This window comes from Pteropus alecto, unplaced genomic scaffold (genome assembly GCF_000325575.1).
Source record: "Pteropus alecto unplaced genomic scaffold, ASM32557v1 scaffold3, whole genome shotgun sequence".
Taxonomy (NCBI): domain Eukaryota; kingdom Metazoa; phylum Chordata; class Mammalia; order Chiroptera; family Pteropodidae; genus Pteropus; species Pteropus alecto.
Genome location: NW_006442484.1, coordinates 42,053,956 through 42,074,040, shown reverse-complemented (window position 1 = coordinate 42,074,040; position 20,085 = coordinate 42,053,956). Strand labels below are relative to the sequence as shown.

The window sequence follows — 20,085 nt, the reverse complement described above, 5'->3', positions numbered from 1 at the left end:
GTAATTTCTGTTTCAAGAAGTGTACTAAATATTTAAATTTTGCCAGTCAGTTCAATTGTTATATTTATTTGCTGCTGGTAAAGTTTCGTTTTGTTTAAATAGAATGGGAGAACAGAATCAAAACCTGCCATTTGAATACTTATTCCCAATTAGGGGTTTTAATGTACATATTTATGTATTTGAAGAGAGAACAAAACAACACCCCCCCACAACTACTACCTTACTTCCCCCAAAAAAGGAAATGAAGTGCAGAGAGAGGAGAACATTAAGGTTCTAAAATAATTATCTGAGCCAATTAAACACCTGAAGGAGCTAAAGTAATTCCCACCAGTAATAACCAGCTTAGTGATTGGGAATGGGAGTGGAGGGACCATTTATATAGTTAGGAAAGAACCCTCCCTTCCCCAGGAATTTCATAATTTTAGTCCTTTCTTTTCTTCATACCCCACTCTTTGATCTACACAATCATACTCAAGCAAACACAGAAGATTATGGGCAAGTAGTTTAAAAACTGATTTCTACAAATTTACACCTGCTGTCTAGGTGGTTTTTTTGTTGATTGGTTGATTGCTTCATATTTCCATTGATTCATATCTCTAAATTCCATGAAATATGTGAAAGCATATGATAGAAGTAATCTGGGGACATATAATGTAAAGTGGAAGTAAATTAGTAATATTTTTCTCCTTGTTTTCTGCACTGCCTTTTGTTAATTTCACTTTTTTTCATTTTCCTGTGATAAACTTTTAGAATGACATTATAATTTATGAAATTAAAACTTAATTTGAGGACCTAGAGATACTAATTTTTGAGGAATTACTGTTGTTCATTACTAAAAGGAATTTGGTGGTAAACTTTTTGGAACCTCATTCTGAACTAGTTTTCTTAGACCAAATAATGTTGTTATGGTGTTGATTAGACTATTCAAAGTGATAGGCATTTCTCTGCTTCTACCATCTTCATACAATATACCACACAAAATTTGTTTTACCAACTCTATCAATCTGAGAATGCTATATCAAAGTACTTTATTTTGGCTTTAATGAAAGGAAGCTCTTGATAATTGAGGGTTTTTTTGTGGGGATAACATGTAACATACATTCAAGATTTGCTAAAGTTTAGTATGTTTAATTTTTTCAGGAAATATATCAGTTTTACATGTGAAAATGCGTTTGATGACTCTTTAAAAGTTTTATAGCTTAATGCTTACACATCACTCCTTTCCTTTTAAAATTGTCATGGGAAGTGCTCAAAAATACCTCAAATCTGCCTAGGAATTTTTTTATTTGAATATGTGTTTATTTGATTACTACAAAGACTGAATTTTTTAAATTAAATTTATTGGGGTGACATTGGTTAATAAAATCATATAGATTTCAAGTGTGCAATTCATTAGTACATCATACGTGTATTACATTGTGAGTGTACCACCCAAAGTTAAATTTCCTTCCATCATCATATATTTAACCCCCTCTACTCCTGTCTAACCTCCCCTGTACTTCCCTTCCCTCTGGTAACCACTAAGCTATTGTCCATGTCCATGAGTCTCTCTGCTTGTTTGTCACATTCATTTGCTGCTTTCAGTTTTATGCCCCACATATATACAGTGGAATATTACTCAGCCGTAAGAAAAGATGAAATACTGCCATTTGTGACAACATGGATGGATCATGAGGTTATCATGCTAAGTAAAATAAGTCAGAAAAAATTGAGAACCATACGATTTCACTCATATGTGGGATATAAAACTGAATGCCTAGCGGTTTTAACTTGTCATTTTACAGAGATTCTGTCTACATTGCCCTAACTTTTGGCTTAGAATGTTGAGCCAAAGAGAGATTAAGTTGCCAGAAGAGACTTTGATTACATATAGAGAGCATTTCTATGCTAATCATCTAGTAAAGGACAAACTGTTGGTTAAGTTGCTGTGAAATACACCTTCCACATAAATTTTAAGTTAAAAATTTTGGAAGGTGTTGTGTTTTGCAGGTTACTTAACTGAGGAGGCAATATCGAGATCTGTTGTATACTTGTATGACTTGGTTTTTTTAAATATAATTCAGAATATTAGAGCTTATTTTAAAATACTGTTTAAATAGCTATGTTATGTACTGTTAAATTGTCCATTCTCTGTCTTTTTGTTTAAACAGAAAGGAGCCAAACCTACCTGTGATCACCAAACCTAACTCTCTCTTTAATACAATCTGTTCTTACACATAACCCTTGTACACCGTAATTGCCTACCGAGACCAGTTCCTTTCCAGAGATGCTGTTTGTTTCTTTGTTATTCTAGATTTTCTCTGTTTTAACTACTTAGCTCTAATGGGTGACTAGAGGATTGAAACTTGGCAATCTTACTAAGCAAGATCTAGCTGGTTGGATTATCTCCCTTTTTAGTAATCTCTTCTAGTTTTGCAATAAGTTTGAGGATTCCATTCTGTAATGAATTTAGGTCAGTTGTGAGCCCAGGTCATCCTTGCTTCTCTTTAACCCTCTGAAAACTGTTCTGAGGATGGCCCGTGGATTAATGTCAATCTCAAGCAAGGAGAGTATACCCTACAGGATAGATCTTTGGAAATGATCTGCAGTAAAGGTAAATTAGTTGCCGAGAACTGCATTTTAGACTACTGTACCCTGAGGCCAGACCAAAACTAGGCTTTGCCCTTTTCTATAAGGAGAGGGTACTAGGTAGTTTTGCCCTAGCATTTGCAACTAAAAGTATATTATCTTCTCTGCTTGGGCTGCCATAACAAAGTGCCATAGACTAGGTGGCCTAAACACAGAAGTTTATTTTCTCATACTTCTGGAGGCTGGACGTTCAAGATCAAGGTCTGGCAGCATTCAGTTTCTTGTGAGACTCTGGTTTGTAGAAGGTTGCCTTCTCAAGTCCTCACATGGCCTTTTCCCTGTGCTTCCGCAAAGAGGGGGTTAGTATAGGGAGAAGAGGTTTCTCTTCTTATAGAGCCACTAATCCCATCATGAGGGCCCCACGTTCATGGCCTAATCTAACTCTAATTACCTCCTAAACGCCCCCATCTCCATATGCCACCACACACTGGGGTTTAGGGCTTAAACATATGAATTTTGTGAGAACACAAACCTTCAGTCTATAACAGTATACTTTATTTCAGTGAGATTTGAGAGAAATTACTTAGAGTTGCAGAATTATCTTTCCCCCAGAAGTCCGTCACTTTGTTTTAAGGTCCAAGATACTGTGGAATAAATATTAAATTACAGTATGGACTTTGTAAATATATTTCACTGACAGGAGAATTTCTATCTGTATATAAGCTTTGGTTATAGTTCCTTCCCTTGAAATTTCTTAAATAGTTAGGATGCAAGTTTTATCCATAGTGCTTCTGACATTTTTTTTTCCTGTAAACTTCGCAGTTCAAACTGAAGTAAAGCTTGCCTGTGCTTTTGTATTATAAAAGATTTTATGGGACATATTTGTCATGTTTTATAGAGAAAAAAAGCTTGTTGACACAGACATACATTTTCATTTTTTTAATAAGTATTTATTTTGTGATACTGGTTACTGCCATTATATAGACATCCGAAGATAACCAAAAATTATAAAACAAATGTAATTATGTGTATCAATCTAGTTGACTCTCATAATTATATATTTGTGACTCAATAAAATTTAATTTCTATAAAATCACTTTTGAAATAGTATCTCCACACCACAATTTCAAATAAAGTTAAAACAAATATTTCAGGTATTCTAATAGACATTTCACAATTTTATAAGATTATTTAAAATTCCACCAGCCTACCCAGTGTTTAGTAGCTTCCTATGTGTGTAAGAGTCAAATTAATGGCAAGTTTTAAGGCAACAGACATTAGTAATATGAAAAGAAAACGTTATCACTTTCTGTATTCTGTGGTGCAAATGAATGAGTTCATATTTATGAGCATGCCTATTTGGCCAGGTTTTTATTCTTCTTTATATGATTAAATTAAGACATCTAAGCTGTGGTTTGAGTTTATTGTTCCAAAGCTTTTCAAGCTATTTATTGTCCTTATAATGAATCTCATTTATTTCCCTAGAATATTATCTTACTTTTTTTATCATTAAAATTAGGGATATGTGTGACTAAAGCTACATTAAATGAGGGAATTTCAGTTAAATATCTATGTAGTATATCTATTTTAGAAAATTCTCTCCGAATTTTAGAAAGGTTTGTCTTTATTTAAATTTATCTTGAAAGTTTATATCAACTAATGCCCAATTTACGTTAAATATCTCTACAAGTTGTGGTTGAGTTTCATTTCAAAGTAATTATAATAACTTTAAGGGTCAAATGAAATACAAACAACATACTTAAATTTAGTTTTTTTATCTGAACATTTTCTTTATAATACTTAGACTATTTCATTGTAAGCCTTAGATAAAGGTTTAATAAATTTTACACCTCTATCTGCTTTGGAATGAAATAATATATTTTCAGAGTAAATTTTAGAATTATTAATTTTTTGAGATAAAGGACTTTTTAAATATCAGAAGGTAAATTATTAAAAGAGGAGGAGCTAATGAAACAAATATTTAAGTACAGTATTCAGAAATAACCTCTATTCCACGTGGTACAGATTTATAGTGGTATCGGGCAGTTTTAGGCCAAGGCAGTCTGTATTTGTTCATTCTGTATTTGTTCACTCAACAAATATTTATTCAAAATATTATAAAATTGAGCACTTTTAGAACTTTACACTGAAATTTGGTATATTATTCATTCTTTAAATAGTATTCAACTTTATCAAAGAGAGGGGTGTGTATATGTGTGTGACGGGTGACTATATTTTAATACCTAGTTTTTAAAAATTTTTGTAAAATACAAAAATGTATTTTGAGACATGAAAATGTCAAAAATTTTATATTAAGTGAATGTTAAAGTAAATTTCTTTAGTATTTGCCTAGATCTGCTCCGATAACTAAAGGTCTGTCACAGCTATCCATAAAAATTTTGTTTTAGAGTTTCTAAATTTACAGTGGGATTTATCCAGATTGATAGGTCATTGTAGGTGTGAGTGTGGTACTTGTGTGTGTGCGTGCGTGCGTGCGTGTGTGTGTGTATTCCAAATGTAAGGTCTAGGAATAATCTGTGGTTCTGTTTTCTTCCTCTTTTAACTATTATAAAGTATCTTCATTTTGTTTGTTTTATACTAGTAAATTATTCCCCCTTAAATTAAAATTTGTATGTACCAGAAATAAAATTTTCAGCTCATTTTGTGTTGTAAGTCAGTTTCAGAATACCTTGCAGTCATTTTCAGTTTAGACATTATAAAAATAGATTTCATGTAGTACAGAATAAAACTCAGCATCTCATTAGGGATAGATTTTTATGTGGAGGATGATTTCTTGAAATAGGCTTTTTCCTTTTTCCATCTTTTAGGTGTTGAAAAGAGCACTTTGGTCTTTTAAGTCAGTGGTACTTTATAATACACTATTGTTCCTGTCACTGTAAAAAAATTGATGCATGGGTAAAAATATCTTTTTTATATCGCAAATAAATTGAGCTTGTTATAGTCCCCTCTCTTCATTTTCAGGAAGAGGCAGAAATACAGGCAGAACTTGAACGGTTGGAAAGAGTCAGGAATCTTCACATTCGAGAGCTCAAAAGAATAAATAATGAAGATAATTCACAGTAAGTCATTATTTGTATTTCAGTTTTACATGATAAAAGTTTTTCTCCTCTGTGCGGAGCATAAACAGTCTTTCTTCGTTGGGGGTGCTTCTTATCATATTTAGAAGAAGATCCACGGCCTTTCCTATGGCTCAGAAGGTCTTGTATGATCTGGTTTCTGGTCACCTCACCACCCCAGCTCTCTCATCTTCACCTTACTTATATGTTGTAGACATGCAGCCCCCTCGAACTTGTCTGGCACATTCCCATCTCAGGGATTTGGTTTTTTGTCATTTCCTCTGTCTGAAATGTTTCTCCTCTAAATATCTGAGTGGCTTACTCCTTATTTTACTCCAAATAGTCATTTAGATGGGTGACCCCATCTAAAATAGTAGTTCTTATTACCTCACTCCATGCCCTTTCTCAGTATCCTTACCTTGCTTTATTTTTTCATAGCATTTATCACTATCTGGAATTATAAATTTGTATTTCAGTTATTATCTGTTTCCTCATCCTAGAATATAAGCTACATGAGAGGAGGGACTTAGTTTTGTTATTGCTGTATCCCCAGAGCCTAGACCAGTGCCTGGCACATGGTAGGCATGCAATAAATATTTGTTGACTGAATACCAAAGTTAATATTACAGTAGTGAAGGAGAAATTATTTTAACTAAAGTGATTTCAGTAAACCATATATCTAGCATTTGGATATGTGAGAAAAAATAGAAAAGTTTAAGTGATAGTCTCTGTCCTTAATCCCTGATTATAACAATGAGTGCCATAGATATTAAATGCTAATGGAATTCAAAGAAAAGAAAAATACCTGTGGGCTGGTGGGAGCTTTATGAAGAAGATAGAAATTATTCAAGAAAATGGAAACTAAGCAAGGCATTACTTGGGTTTAATTAGTGTAGAGGAGAGTAAGGATATCCTTTTACACTTTAAGACTTGATATGTAATTTAAAGCCTCCTGCTCTAATGAGAGTAGCAGAATTGAAAGTGGTCAATTTCCGCTATGAAATATTAGTATCTTGCTTAAACGAAGGCCTATTTGTGATCATCTGTGTACGTGTAATTCATAAATATACAGATCTTTCCAGTGTTTGAGGTGAATAAAATAATATAGTTGTGGAATAACCTAAATTGTACCAGATGAAAATTCTAATGAAACAGATTGAACAAAACTAATTAACAATTGGATGTTCTGAAAGTTATGTTCAACTTGTTTATGGATATGTAATAGTAGTATTATGAGTGATTTTTTGTTTTTTAAAAAGTTTTCCTTTTTTAATTAGGAATTAAAAATTTATTTATAGTAGTCCAAAGACAGTAAAATTTAATCTGGCTGAAGGCTAGTTTATAAATACAAATATTTTTAATAATGTCATTAATAAAATTTTTTGATTAATCATAACTCTCAACATAAAGTATATTTTTCCAAGGGCCTGCTGAGTAGATACAGGGTTTCATAAAGCTCTAGGCAACACAATGGTTGTAGATCTTTATCATAGAGCTATAATTGGTCATTGAACCTGAATATTCAGCTATAAATTTTAAGCTTTGTAAACACCAAAGATTAAGATGGGTGATAGCCATGCAGGTAGAGAAAGAAGAGAAGTATGGAAAAGAATTCAAAATCAGCAGTAGAGTAACTGAGAAAGAAATAGCTAAGAGTAGAATAAGTGAGTGTCATTTTATTGTGGAAGGAACCTTTATCGTGCGTTTTCATGTGCCTGAGTGTTTTTTTCCCCCCCATCCCTTAAGGTTCAAAGATCACCCAACGTTAAATGAAAGATATTTATTACTTCATCTGCTTGGTAGAGGTGGCTTTAGTGAAGTGTATAAGGTAATGTAAATTTTTTTCTGTTCTTCACACTAATATAGCAAAGATACAGGAGTATAGGTTTCCGCTGTTATCCAAAAGTAGAGTGTTCCTATGAAAACTTTCATAAGCCAAAACAGAATAAAGCAAAGAAACAGTTACCATTAATTTATAAGGAAATTTTTTTCGAGTATTCTCAGATCCTCAAAATAATCTACCAAATCATACCAAATACACTTAATTACATCCAGTTTTATGCTAAGCACAACACCCTTATGAGCTCTCTTAGGCTTTTCTGATACCTTAGGGGTCATCTTGCTAACAGATGCACAAAATAAATTGAGATAAAGCACAGATGCTCACAGACACTGTTTAGAGCTTTGGTGGCTTGGTGCTGGGATCTCGGTGTAGTTCCTGGGGAAGGAGCTTGGAAGTACCACGCTAGCTGCTTGGGGAGTGTGCTGCCTCTGTAATGGCTCACTATAAAACAAACACTGAATGCTCTTTTCACTTCTTGCCATTTTTCATAAAAGTGAAAATCCTCTTTGGGTTTCTTTTCAGTTAGAACAAACGTAGATCTTTTGTAAAAGCAAAGTGGCATAATGCAGACTTTCAAAAAGCAAGAAATACCTGTATGTAGTTAAGAAGTACTTGTCTTTTGCTTTCTGATTTATGATTTTTTTGATAGATTTTATGTCCTGACTCTCATTATAAAAAAGAGTCTGTAGTGGCTTATGTTGTCTTATCTCAAGAGGCTAAAGACGACCCTTGCATCTGCACAGTTCCTCTGGTATTTGGTACCTAGTTACCATTAACCAGTTTGATACATATAACAGCCATCAGAATCAAGATGGGCAGGTAGCCATTTAATATAGTACACTTATGGGAAGATTGTACCCCTATATTTAAACACATGTCAGAAGTCTTACATGTCCTGAATTTACCCAAATTTCTACCTGTTTTAAGGCCAGTGTTTCTTAAATGTGTATGTATAAGCAGAAATTTTTACCATGCTTGATGTTTTATACCTTACATTTTTTCACTTTACATTGCATCTTTCTGCCCAACCTTTAAATGTTATAGTTCCTAAGGTCTGTTATTCTGTATTTTCCTTTTCAAATCAGTCCTCTCCCATTCACTGAATTATGCATTTGATTTCACCCTCAGGTGTGTGTGTGTCCCACACTTTCCTTCTGAGCTCTATACTTGATATACATGACTTAATCTACTCACCTTAAGTGAATGTTTTATAAGCACTGCAAACTCATATCTGAATTAGAAGTTATTTTCCTCTTCTCCAGAACCCCTTCTTCTAACACTGAGTCTTAATTAAATGCATAGTATCTGCCCAGTCCCTCATTTGAAAAACATTAAAGCCATCTTTCAGTCAGCCTTTCCTTTCCCTTCCCTCAACATAACCAGTCCCTGGTGTTATTAATGTTGTTAAACTCTCCTAAATCCAACAATGACCCTTCCCATTCAGCTTAGCTCAAGGCCTCTTGTTTGCATTGCCACCTGAGCATCCTAGTTGCTCACCTTCTTTTGGGCATTAAGTTTCTCCATTTTATGTATGCTGCAGCTAGAGCCTTTTAATAAAATGCAATCTGATCCTCTTCCCTGCTTTATAAGGCCCAGTAGCTTCCCATTTGCTCTTAGTTAGAATGAAGGTCATACTCCCACCTTAAACTTTAATTCCTATAGAAGGCTTTCTTGTTAGTCTGCCTTTTATAATCTCCTTGTGATACTTTTTGCTTCATTATATTTTGGTATAATCGGTGGTTAAGAGCTTGGGTTCTGAAGCCCAACTGGCTGGATTTAAATCCTAATTGTGACTGCTATTAACTAACTATAAACTTGGGCTTATTACTTACCATCCTCTGCCTCACTCTCTTCATCTGTGAATAACAAACAGTACCTGCACCATAGGATTGTGGTAATGATTGAGTTATCACAGGTAAATAACAGAGCATTGGTGCTTAGTAAATGTAAGCTCATCAGATTATTATTAGAAATTCTCTCTGTTCAAACAGATAAGAACTGTGCTTTTGTGGTTTACTAAGACATCTTAGATTGTTCTGACTCTGGGAAAAATTATGGAATTTGCATTTAGAGAACTTCAATTCTGATTTTGGTTCAACCTTGAACTATTTCTTGGGTTTGTTTTGTTAACTTGGATAAGTAATAAGCATCATGGGCCTCATCTTCCTCACCCATCAGGTGTGATCCGTGAGTTCTTCCAATTCCTACATCTCTTATTCTAATGGTAGTTCATCCTTAAGCACTGTAATTTAATGGTTGAAGTAGACTTACCCAGGTCACAAGGTAGAAAAGATCATAATAGCTCACTCTGAATCTAAAACTCACCAAAAGTACAGTTAGCTACTACTAGCTTAGCCTAAAAGTTACCCAGCTCCTGAGCCTACTAATCACAGCCCTCTGCTACTGCCCAATAGTATTTCCACATATAGGGGCTATATAAGCCTTTTTGAAGAAAAGGCTTATTTAGAAATTAGAAAATGCAGATTGGCACCTAATGACTTGAACCTTCAATACTGTCCTAAACATAAATTCACTCCAGCCCTTACAAAGCTCATTCATGGTTGCCAGGTCCATTGGGAAACAAAGCAACAGATTGTAAGTCAAAACTTATAGACTTATTTATACCAAGGTGGAAATTATTGACTCAGTTGCTCAGTGATTACCATATTAGCCTTATGAGAAGGTATACTTTACTCAACCTTGGGAGAAGGGTGTCATATGTAATTATTATAATCAATATACACCGATATTAACTTATTAGTATACTTAAAATGTTATTTTCATCTATTATCTTTTATTACGATCGCCTTTGAATTTTATCCTTTATGGCCTTGCTTTCTCTCACATGAACCTTTTTTGTTCTTTCTATTTCATTAAACTCAACTTTTAATAATATAATTAATGTTTATTGGATATTTACTATGAATTATATATTATTCTAAACACCTATATTTCATCCCATTTAATCCTCTAAACAACCCAAACTTTATAAATGAAACTGAGGCTGAGAGGGTATTAGCACAAAGTCATCAGCTAATATAAGTTTATCTGACTCCAAAGTAAATATTCTTAATTACTCCAGTCTATATTATTTCTGATCTCATGCCTTTATAATTTTTGATAAGCAGTTTACCCCTACTGCTTATTTTTAGGTTAAATTGATGGGGAGAGTAGGGACAGGGGACCTTCTTTCTAATAAGTGTGTAAGCTTCTAAATGTTTTCTAAAAGGGGCACCTTTGTATATAAATCACAGTAGGACCTAAATCATCAAATCTCTCTCTAATGCATTGTTTTTTTAAAAACATTTTTAAAAAATCACCTGAAGCCTTAATACTGACTGTTCCTTATTTTGTTATTTAAGAAATAGGCTGGTGATTTAAACAACCCAGTATATAAAACCCTTTTTTTGAGACAACCAGGGAAAATTAAAGAAAAGTTGGATATCAGAGGAGGTTAGGAATTATTATTGATGTAGTTAGGAGTGATAATGATACGTGGTTAATGGTTATGGTTCTGTTTGAACAGTTCCATAGTCCAAATTTAGAATTTTTTTAAACAGTTGGGAAATTGTTAGGAATGTGTTAATTTTCAACAAAATGGGGTAAAAAGATGGAGAATTGCTGGGGAAAGCTAGAGAAGAAAGGTTTTCTTTATCTAATCCACAAAAAAAGCATTAGAGCCATCTGTTTTCCTGACTGCTTTCTGCTACTGCCAATATAGAAGAGAAGGTTCATATTAGAAACAAACAACAAAAAAATAGCTTTATTGTTTTATCTTGATTTCAGTATATTGGCATTTGTAAAATTTGTGAAAATTGACATTAAAGTTTTCTCAGGCTTAGCACCATGGAATTTGTATCTTGTTTTTGATAATAAATGTATCATCGAACTATATACAATCTTAGCAGAGATGATCACCAAAAATTGTAGTATATATTCTAATTCCATATTATTGCAAGAATTGTCACCAAAATGTTTGTTCTTTTTTATTTTTCCAAAATGTTTTTTTAAAATCTCTAGCTATTCAGTTGGTCTTTGGTCCTAACTCTTCTATGACTTGAATCCTAGGCTTTTGACCTTTACGAACAAAGATATGCTGCTGTGAAGATTCATCAACTTAACAAAAGCTGGAGGGATGAGAAAAAGGAAAACTACCACAAGTAAATATTAATACTCATGGTTTTTATTAGTTTAAAATATATTTCTTGGTCATGGGGAATTAATATACTCTCTCTTCCCATAGACATGCCTGCAGAGAGTATAGAATACACAAAGAACTGGATCACCCCAGAATAGTTAAACTGTATGATTATTTCTCCTTGGATACAGATACGTAAGTGAATATAAGGATTAAGTAAAGATGTGTTTGCTTTTGCTTTCCCTTTTCTGTGGTGATGGTATAAATATCTTCATTTTTCCTTTGTGATTCTGAATTATTGGATAGTATTTTATGTCTAATTGTTTTCTCTTCTCCATTTTAGGTTTTGTACAGTGTTAGAATACTGTGAAGGCAATGACTTGGATTTCTATCTGAAGCAACATAAATTAATGTCAGAGAAAGAAGCTAGATCTATTGTAATGCAAATTGTAAATGCACTAAGATATCTCAATGAAATCAAACCTCCTATTATACATTATGATCTTAAGCCAGGTAATTAATAAACTGTCTAAATAATTTTTTAAGCCCCAAAGAGTATAGTTTTTAAAAGTCAATGGAATACTAGAATTTAAAGTCTTTTTATCATATCACATTTTAAAATTATATTTTAATTATATTTTCATTTTTAAATGTATATTTTAAATACATATTTACTTCCCAAAAGTTAGCTTAAGTAGTAAAGGTAATGTTTTTCATCTAGGTATCATTAAAAGAACCTTATATTTTGTTCTCAGGAAATATCCTTCTAGTAGATGGAACGGCATGTGGAGAAATCAAAATCACTGATTTTGGTCTGTCCAAGATTATGGATGATGATAGCTATGGTGTAGATGGAATGGATCTAACTTCCCAAGGGGCAGGCACTTACTGGTAAATGTATTACTAAATATATCAAAATTGTCTGATTAGTAACAAGGCTTTTTTGAGAGTGTAGTTTTTCTGTTCATTTGCCTTTAAGGTTACTCTGGTGATGGTACTGCTATGAAGTCTCTGAGTTGAGAGGTAGACTACTCTCATCAGTTGTCTTTTCTCTTCTGTTCTTAACTGTAAATATCAGCATACTAGAGGGAGAAAGACTCAACATTAGCAAGTGACTTCAGTACCTATCCAGAAACTCCAAAAATGGAGAATTTATGGTTTTTCCTCTGTAGTATTAGACTGTTTATCACTAAAGAAGATATTTACATAAATACAGCATCTTAAGTATTACAAACAATAAGCAACAAACACCTCTCTAGAGGTTTTGTGGTTACAGTTTGTTGGAGATGGATGTTTTGTTGATTGTGGAAGGAGAGGTATTTGGCATATTCTTGGCCTTTGGAGTTAATTTTCAAAAATACCTTTTATTGACTTCCTGTGGTTAGATATAAGTCTAGATAGAACCATAGATTCACAGATATGTCTAAATGAATGTCATTCCCTTCGGAGTTACCTAACTGTTGACAAAAACTACTTCAGTGTAAACTGTCAAACTTGTCAAATTCACTAAAGTGGAGAACAGAAACTAAAATTTCAAAAGTTAGTTTTCAAAATAAATTAGTTGAGCAAAAGGAGTGAAATTTTAATTAGAAGGGAAATAACTATACTTAATTTTATTGGACAAGATGGTGACTACAAACAAATGTGACATTGTGGTTTCGAGAACAGTCTTCACACAGTTAGCCTGAGTGCATAATGACCTGTTCCATAAGATATGTATAGACTCTACTTTTCATAAAGTGAATTGGAACGGTTAGGGAACTTACTAGAGATTATCATATTCAAAAGCATGAGGGACGAAAGAACAGTGTGAAGACCCAAGTGAATTGGCTTTGCCTAGCCAATTTTGTGGGGATGGGAGAGAAGAGTACAGATGTTGGAAATTTAAGTTGTTGTTAGAGTAGGTCAGGTCTTGTGTTACAAATATGAGGTCTGTCTTTGGCAGTGAGTGATGTTGAGATTCTTTTAAGCAAAAGAACCACCTGATTAGGTATGTGTTTTAGGAAGAGAACTACCTACAGTTTGAATGCTGGTGAAAGGGGGTTACAAGTGGGAGAGGTTTTTTTCCTACCATTCTCAAAACATTGTGATTTCAAATGATTTTTTACTTTTATAGGTAATATATAGGTCATACTTTAGATGTATATGTAATTTTTATCCTTATAGATATTTAATATTACAGATAATATATAGTATACTTTAGAGATATATATCTGGATTTTAGATAATATATAATTTTAGATAATCTATAATATATATTATACTTAAGATATATATTATATATATATTGCATACTTTATCACAAAATTGTATGTTTTGGCTCTAGAGTCAAATCATACTAGTATGTAATCATTCAGAAGTTTAGTGATTTTCATTGATGGAAGTCCTAAGGTTTGTGTATGGATAAAATTGGATAAAATTAGATAAAATTAGTGTTCTGAGATTTTACACTCAGAAGGTTTTAAATTATAGTGTCTTTTTTTCCTTTTTCTCCCCAAAAAACTATAGGTATTTACCTCCTGAGTGTTTTGTAGTTGGGAAAGAACCACCAAAGATTTCCAACAAGGTTGATGTGTGGTCAGTTGGAGTCATCTTCTTTCAGTGTCTTTATGGTAGAAAAGTAAGTTAAAAGTATACCAGATTCAGCTGTATGTAGATAAGTTGAATTTTCTCCTCTTAAATATAGTTTCATTAACTTGAAGTTAAAAGTTAGTTCAGATCCCTCCAAGAAATCCAGGTTTCTTCTCTGTTTCTCCCTAAAATTTCCATGGACCAGAATTATTTTAACGTCATAACAGTTTACTTGGCCTGCTTTTTCCCTTTTTTAACTTAAGGAAAAGTAGTAACTATCTGTGAACAGAGCTGACCTTCTCTACTGTTAGGAATATTGGATCAAACTCTTTTCATTATCCCCTATTCTCTCTACTACCTCCCACCCTCTGCCCCACCACACACACAGTTTGGCCTGGGCATGGTTTCCCCATGTTTCCTCAGAGAATTCTGCTAAACTTAGTCTTCATTCTTTCCAAGTCTCTCTTTATACTGAAGTTGCAACAACAAACTGCCATTGATACGATCTAATTTCCATCCAGTCCCTTGATCAGTATGAAAAGAGAACTTAAGGTACTTGACTGGGAATTCACTGCAAGTTAGGACCAAACCCAGAGCTATTTGATTTAAGTTAGTATATCATGTTCAAAGTACTTTATTCTTCAGTCTTTTCACAGATGTTTCCACTACTTCATTTCTTCTCTAATCAAACTTCATTTTTAAATACTCAGAATAAGTTTTAAATTTCTTATGTTTTCATTTTATCTTAAGTGCATATATTGCAATGGCATTATTTTCTATGGCTTATTCACAATGTTTCAGCTATGTTGAGGATGATTATTAGATAGGCTTTCTTGGCTCGCTACCAGTTATAACCTTGTTGCTATGATAATGCATCTCAACTTCCATATCATTGAGAATAAGATTTTTTACAATGCAAATCATTTGTATCTTGGGAATTCACTGATATTATCTGTTTAAATTTTTTTGAGATAAATTTCTCAACATTTTATTTTTTAGCCATTTGGTCACAATCAGTCTCAACAGGACATTCTTCAAGAAAATACAATATTAAAAGCCACAGAAGTCCAGTTCCCTGTAAAGCCGGTTGTAAGCAGTGAAGCAAAGGTATTCAATTTATGTAAATGTTTTGAGAAGTAAATTTTATTTCATAAATTGTGCTTAAAACAAAGTAATTACTTACTACTAAGTAAAAATAAAAGAGATTTCCATTGTAGGCAAATCTGTCCAGTCAGGGCTGATTTGCTCTGGAAAAAAGTTGCTCAGGCCTTTGGTTGTGATAGTTTTCTTTAAGCACCCAGATATAATCCCTGATTCTTGGTGCATACCAGCTTGCTTTGAAAACTAGGGGAGGTGGGTGGGGAATCACAGCAAGATCTGGGCCCATCATTACTTTTATGTCTTATATAAGTTTATCAGTAAATATTGAGACTTTTAATATTTAAATATATAGTTGACCCTTGAACAATGTGGGTTTGTACTGCACAAGTCCACTTATACATGGTTCTTTTTTTCAATAAATATACTGGAAAATTTTTTGGAGATTTGCAACAATTTGAAAAACTTGTAGATGAACCACATAGCCTAGAAATATCTAAAAAATTAAAGTGTCATGAATGCAAAAAATATGTACATATTTTCTCATTTTCTGTAACTTTATTATAAGAATACAGTATATAATACATATACAAAATATGTCTTAATCAGCTAAGTTATCAGTAAGGCTTCAGGTCAACAGTAAACTATTAGTAAAGTTTTTGGGCAGTCAAAAGTAATAACACGGATTTTCAACTGCATAGGGAGGGGTTGGTACCCCTAACTCCCCATAATGTTCAAGGGTCAACTCTATATACATTATCTTTTAACAATCTTGAGGGTATAGGTATTTTTGCCAAGCCATAGCAAAAGTATCTTGTCCAGAATCATACCAGCTAATAAGTAGCAGAGCTATTTGATCTTATGCTGCCCTGCAGTAGCTCTTGAGAAAGGCTGACCACCTCTTCAGTTCTGCTTTGCGTGTAGGAGTTGGTGAATCTGTAACAAATGGTTTTCTGTAGTTCTGATCTATGTGTGTCTATCTGATAACGTGAAATAGCTATTTCTATTAGCAAGACATTTATGGTGCTTAATATTGTCCCACCTTCCTCCTATTGGCCTTTCACGTTTGCATTTTTATTCTTGCTTTATCACAAAGTTCATTTCTCTCTGACCACTCCCCTATCCCATTTGGAGTGTTCTTTTTAAACCCTGTGAAATTCCTAAGACAAACACATGAAGTTCACATTTTTTTCTGGTATGAATAGTCAGCCATAAGAATTATTCATAAACATGCATTATATAGTTTCTATATTCTTACAGATCAGCATTATTAGGTATCCCTGATTGAGGCCTTCATAATAGAAAATGTACTGCCTTTTGTGTAACTTCAGTATGTTTATTAGAACTGTCCCATATTTCATTTTATCCATTACATCTTTATTGGCTTCTTGCAAATTATTTGAATGACTTTTAGAAGATTTTGACAATTGAAAACTGACATTCCTGTTTTAAAGCATAATGAGTTATTTTCATGAGGTAATTATGCTCCTTTAAAAAGATCTTGACAATGCTAGCATCTAAATTTCGTTGTTTTTCAATCTATAGCATCAGTGAGAATAAAAACTAAATGAATTTAGCCAGTGCAGGACCATTTATTATTTTTTAATGACTAAGAATGAATGCAATGTGACAAAAAGTCCGATTTACCATCTCTGATTTTATCCCTTAGGCTCTTTATAGGTGCTATAGTCACTGTTTCGGAACCTGGGAAGGCAGGGAGGGTCACATTGTTTTTTATTTTTTAACCTCTTGTCCCTACAGAATACACCTTGGCCAAGTACCTCTACTGACCTGGTATGGGCATCTTAAGCACATTTAGTCCTTATATATTTCTTAACCTTGCTGTTGGCCAGAGAGTATGCCATTTATAGCCATATTTTTTTTTTCTTATTGAGAATAAAGACTTTTAGATGAAGGGAACACTGAAGGACATTTCCTTTTAAACTCTGCCTTCAACGTGTCAGTTACTCTTGATTTTTTTCTATATCGTAGTCATTTTCAGAATAGCCTCAAACTTTTTTTGTTTAAACCTTAAAAAGATAAGACCTAAGGGATCAGAAATACTTTTGATAAATATTAGTAAGCTAACCATGATATAATGATGAGCTAGATTTGGTTTGAGAAAAAAAATCTAATGAATTTCAAATAACATGCACAGTAGTTAAAATTGAAGTTTAATCACATTAAGAAGTATGTATCTTAGTTTTTCTGTAAATGGTTTAATTCATGAATTTATGTGGCAGTTAAGAATTTCAAGACAAGCTAAAGTTATTTCTCGTGTCAGCAGTAAGGGAAAGAATTATCAATTATCCCTTGAGAATGTTTTATCTGTTGCAAAAAAAATAATGGATGAATCAAGGTCTGCCCTGCAGACTTTAAATTTTTATTTTTAAATTTTTTATACACACCCAAATAGATTAGTAAATGTTTCATAATTATTTTAAAATTTCTTACAATAATGAATGATGGATATAGCTCTAATTATCCATCCTTATTCATACAATGTATGAATTAAAGTAACCAACAGATCCACTGTTACAGATAAACAGGATAATCAGAGTTTTCACTTAGTCATAACTTCCTTTCCAAACTCCACTGCTCTCCTTCAGGCATAGTGTGACACCCCATAGGTAAGAACCAACTCCCTCTACCAGGTGTGTGTCAAAAAATTGTCCGGTGTCTCCTGGCTATCATGACTGACTACCAAGTACCAGAGCAGACAGAAAAACAGCAAGAGAAGGCAGGCCCAGATCCTGGAGGATTTGTCTACCTTGCCAGACTAATCCCTTTGAAGATTCACTGACAAACAAAGGAGTACATTTACATAAAGGTCAAAACTAGAACCCAACTATGGTGTTAAAAGTTAAGATAAGGTTACCCAGGTAGTCTGTAGGCAGAGCCTATGCCTGGAAGACAGCATGAAGAGACTTAAGTTTTTGTAAAGTTCTTTTTCTTGATCTGGTTGCCAGTTACATAGATATATTCACTTTTTACTGTTCACATATTTAAAATACACAAATCCTAATTCAGTAGATTTTTTGTATAAGAAGCTATTCTCCAGGATAGGGATACATAAAACCAGTTTGAGAAGGAAAAAAGATAGTGATTATATTTAGCTTTTTCAAAAGTGTACTGGTGTACAATGTTAACCTAAGAAACAAAAACCAGATAGAAGTGTCCTGTGTTCCCTTTAGCTAAATAAAGTCTTTATATTCAATAGGATAAAAAGTATTATGGCTAAAAATGACATACCCTCTGGCCAAACTAAATTGATAGAGGGTGAGGGAATTATTTTAGCAGAATAAAAATTCTAGAAAAAAGAAGTGTCAGAGTTTTCTAAATATAAATGAAGCATTTCATATTCAACATAATGTTGGAAGTCCTAGCCAGAGCAGTTATGCAAGAAAAAGAATGAAAAGGAATCTAAATCAGAAAGGAAGAACTAAAACTCATTATTTACAGATGATATATTATACAGTTGACCCACATAGTAAACCCCCGTTGTTCAAAGATTAGTTAGCCATTGGGTATCACACATGTGGAGGGCTGACTTAAGTTATGTGGGGATTTCAACTGCACTGGCAGTCGGTGCCCCTAACCCTCACATTGTTCAAGGATCAACCATGTGTAGAAAACCCTAAACACACCACCAAAAAGCTGTTAGAACTAATCAATGAATTCAGTAAAGTGGCAGAATGCAAAATCAATATATATAAATCTGTTGTATTTCTGTACAATAATGAACTATGAGAGAAATAAAATAATCGTATCAAAAAGAATAAAATACCTAGGAATAAATTTAACCTAGGAGATGAAAGACCTGTACACTGAACTATTTATAAGACTTTAAGAAATTAAAGAAATAGAAATACGTGGAAAAATATTCCATGCTAATGGATTGGAAGAATTATTATTGTAAAAACATTAATACTACCCAAAGCCATCTACAGACTCAGTGTAATCCCTACCAAAATTCCAAAGGCTTTTTTCACGGAACTAGAACAAACAAACCTAAAACTTATATGGAACCACAAAAGACCCCAAGTAGCCAAAGCAGTCTTGAGAAAGAACAAAAAAACTAGAGGCATCATCTCCCTGATTTCAAACTATATTACAAACTATAGTAATCAAAACAATTATTGACATAAAAACAGACACATAGATCCAGGGAACAGAATTGAGAGCCCAGAAACCCATGCTTAAATGGTCAATTATTTTTCTGAACAAAGGAGCCAAGAATATACAATGGGGTTAAGACAGTATGTTCAGTAAATGGTGATGGGAAAATGACCACTATCTTATACAAACATTGACTCAAAATGGATGAAAGACTTGGAGATGTAAAGACCTGAAACCATATAACTCTTAGAAGAAAACATGGGTGGTAAGCTCTTGACATCAGTCTTGGCAAGTATTTTTTGGATTCGACACCAAAAGCAAAGGCAACAAAAACAAGTGGCACACTACATCAGATAAAAGAGCTTCTACACAAAGGAAACCATCAACAAAATAAAAAGACAGAGACTCAAACAGATATTTTATACACCAGTGTTCATACAGCATTATTCACAATAGTAAAACAGTAGAAACAACCTATCTGTCAATCAACAGATGAATGGATAAACAAACTGTGGTATATATGTGGCAGTTGATTATTATTCAGCCTTAAAAAAGGAACGAAATTTTGCTGCATGCTACAACATGGATGACTCTTAAGTGAAATAAGAGATACAAAAGGACAAATATATGATTCTACTTATATTCTAGATATCTTATATAGGTACTTAAAA

General features: G+C 33.3%; 1 protein-coding gene across 1 annotated transcript in view; it reads left to right on the top strand.

The window, feature by feature from the left end:
• TLK1 (tousled like kinase 1) overlaps positions 1 to 20,085 on the top strand; it is a 123,716-nt gene that overhangs the window by 100,185 nt on the left and 3,446 nt on the right. Inside the window, exons 13-20 of the mRNA XM_006921183.3 lie at positions 5,551 to 5,648; positions 7,392 to 7,473; positions 11,557 to 11,648; positions 11,732 to 11,821; positions 11,970 to 12,139; positions 12,382 to 12,517; positions 14,135 to 14,246; positions 15,197 to 15,304. Of these exons, the coding sequence (XP_006921245.1) occupies positions 5,551 to 5,648; positions 7,392 to 7,473; positions 11,557 to 11,648; positions 11,732 to 11,821; positions 11,970 to 12,139; positions 12,382 to 12,517; positions 14,135 to 14,246; positions 15,197 to 15,304 (888 nt within the window). The remainder of the gene's footprint in view (positions 1 to 5,550; positions 5,649 to 7,391; positions 7,474 to 11,556; positions 11,649 to 11,731; positions 11,822 to 11,969; positions 12,140 to 12,381; positions 12,518 to 14,134; positions 14,247 to 15,196; positions 15,305 to 20,085) is intronic.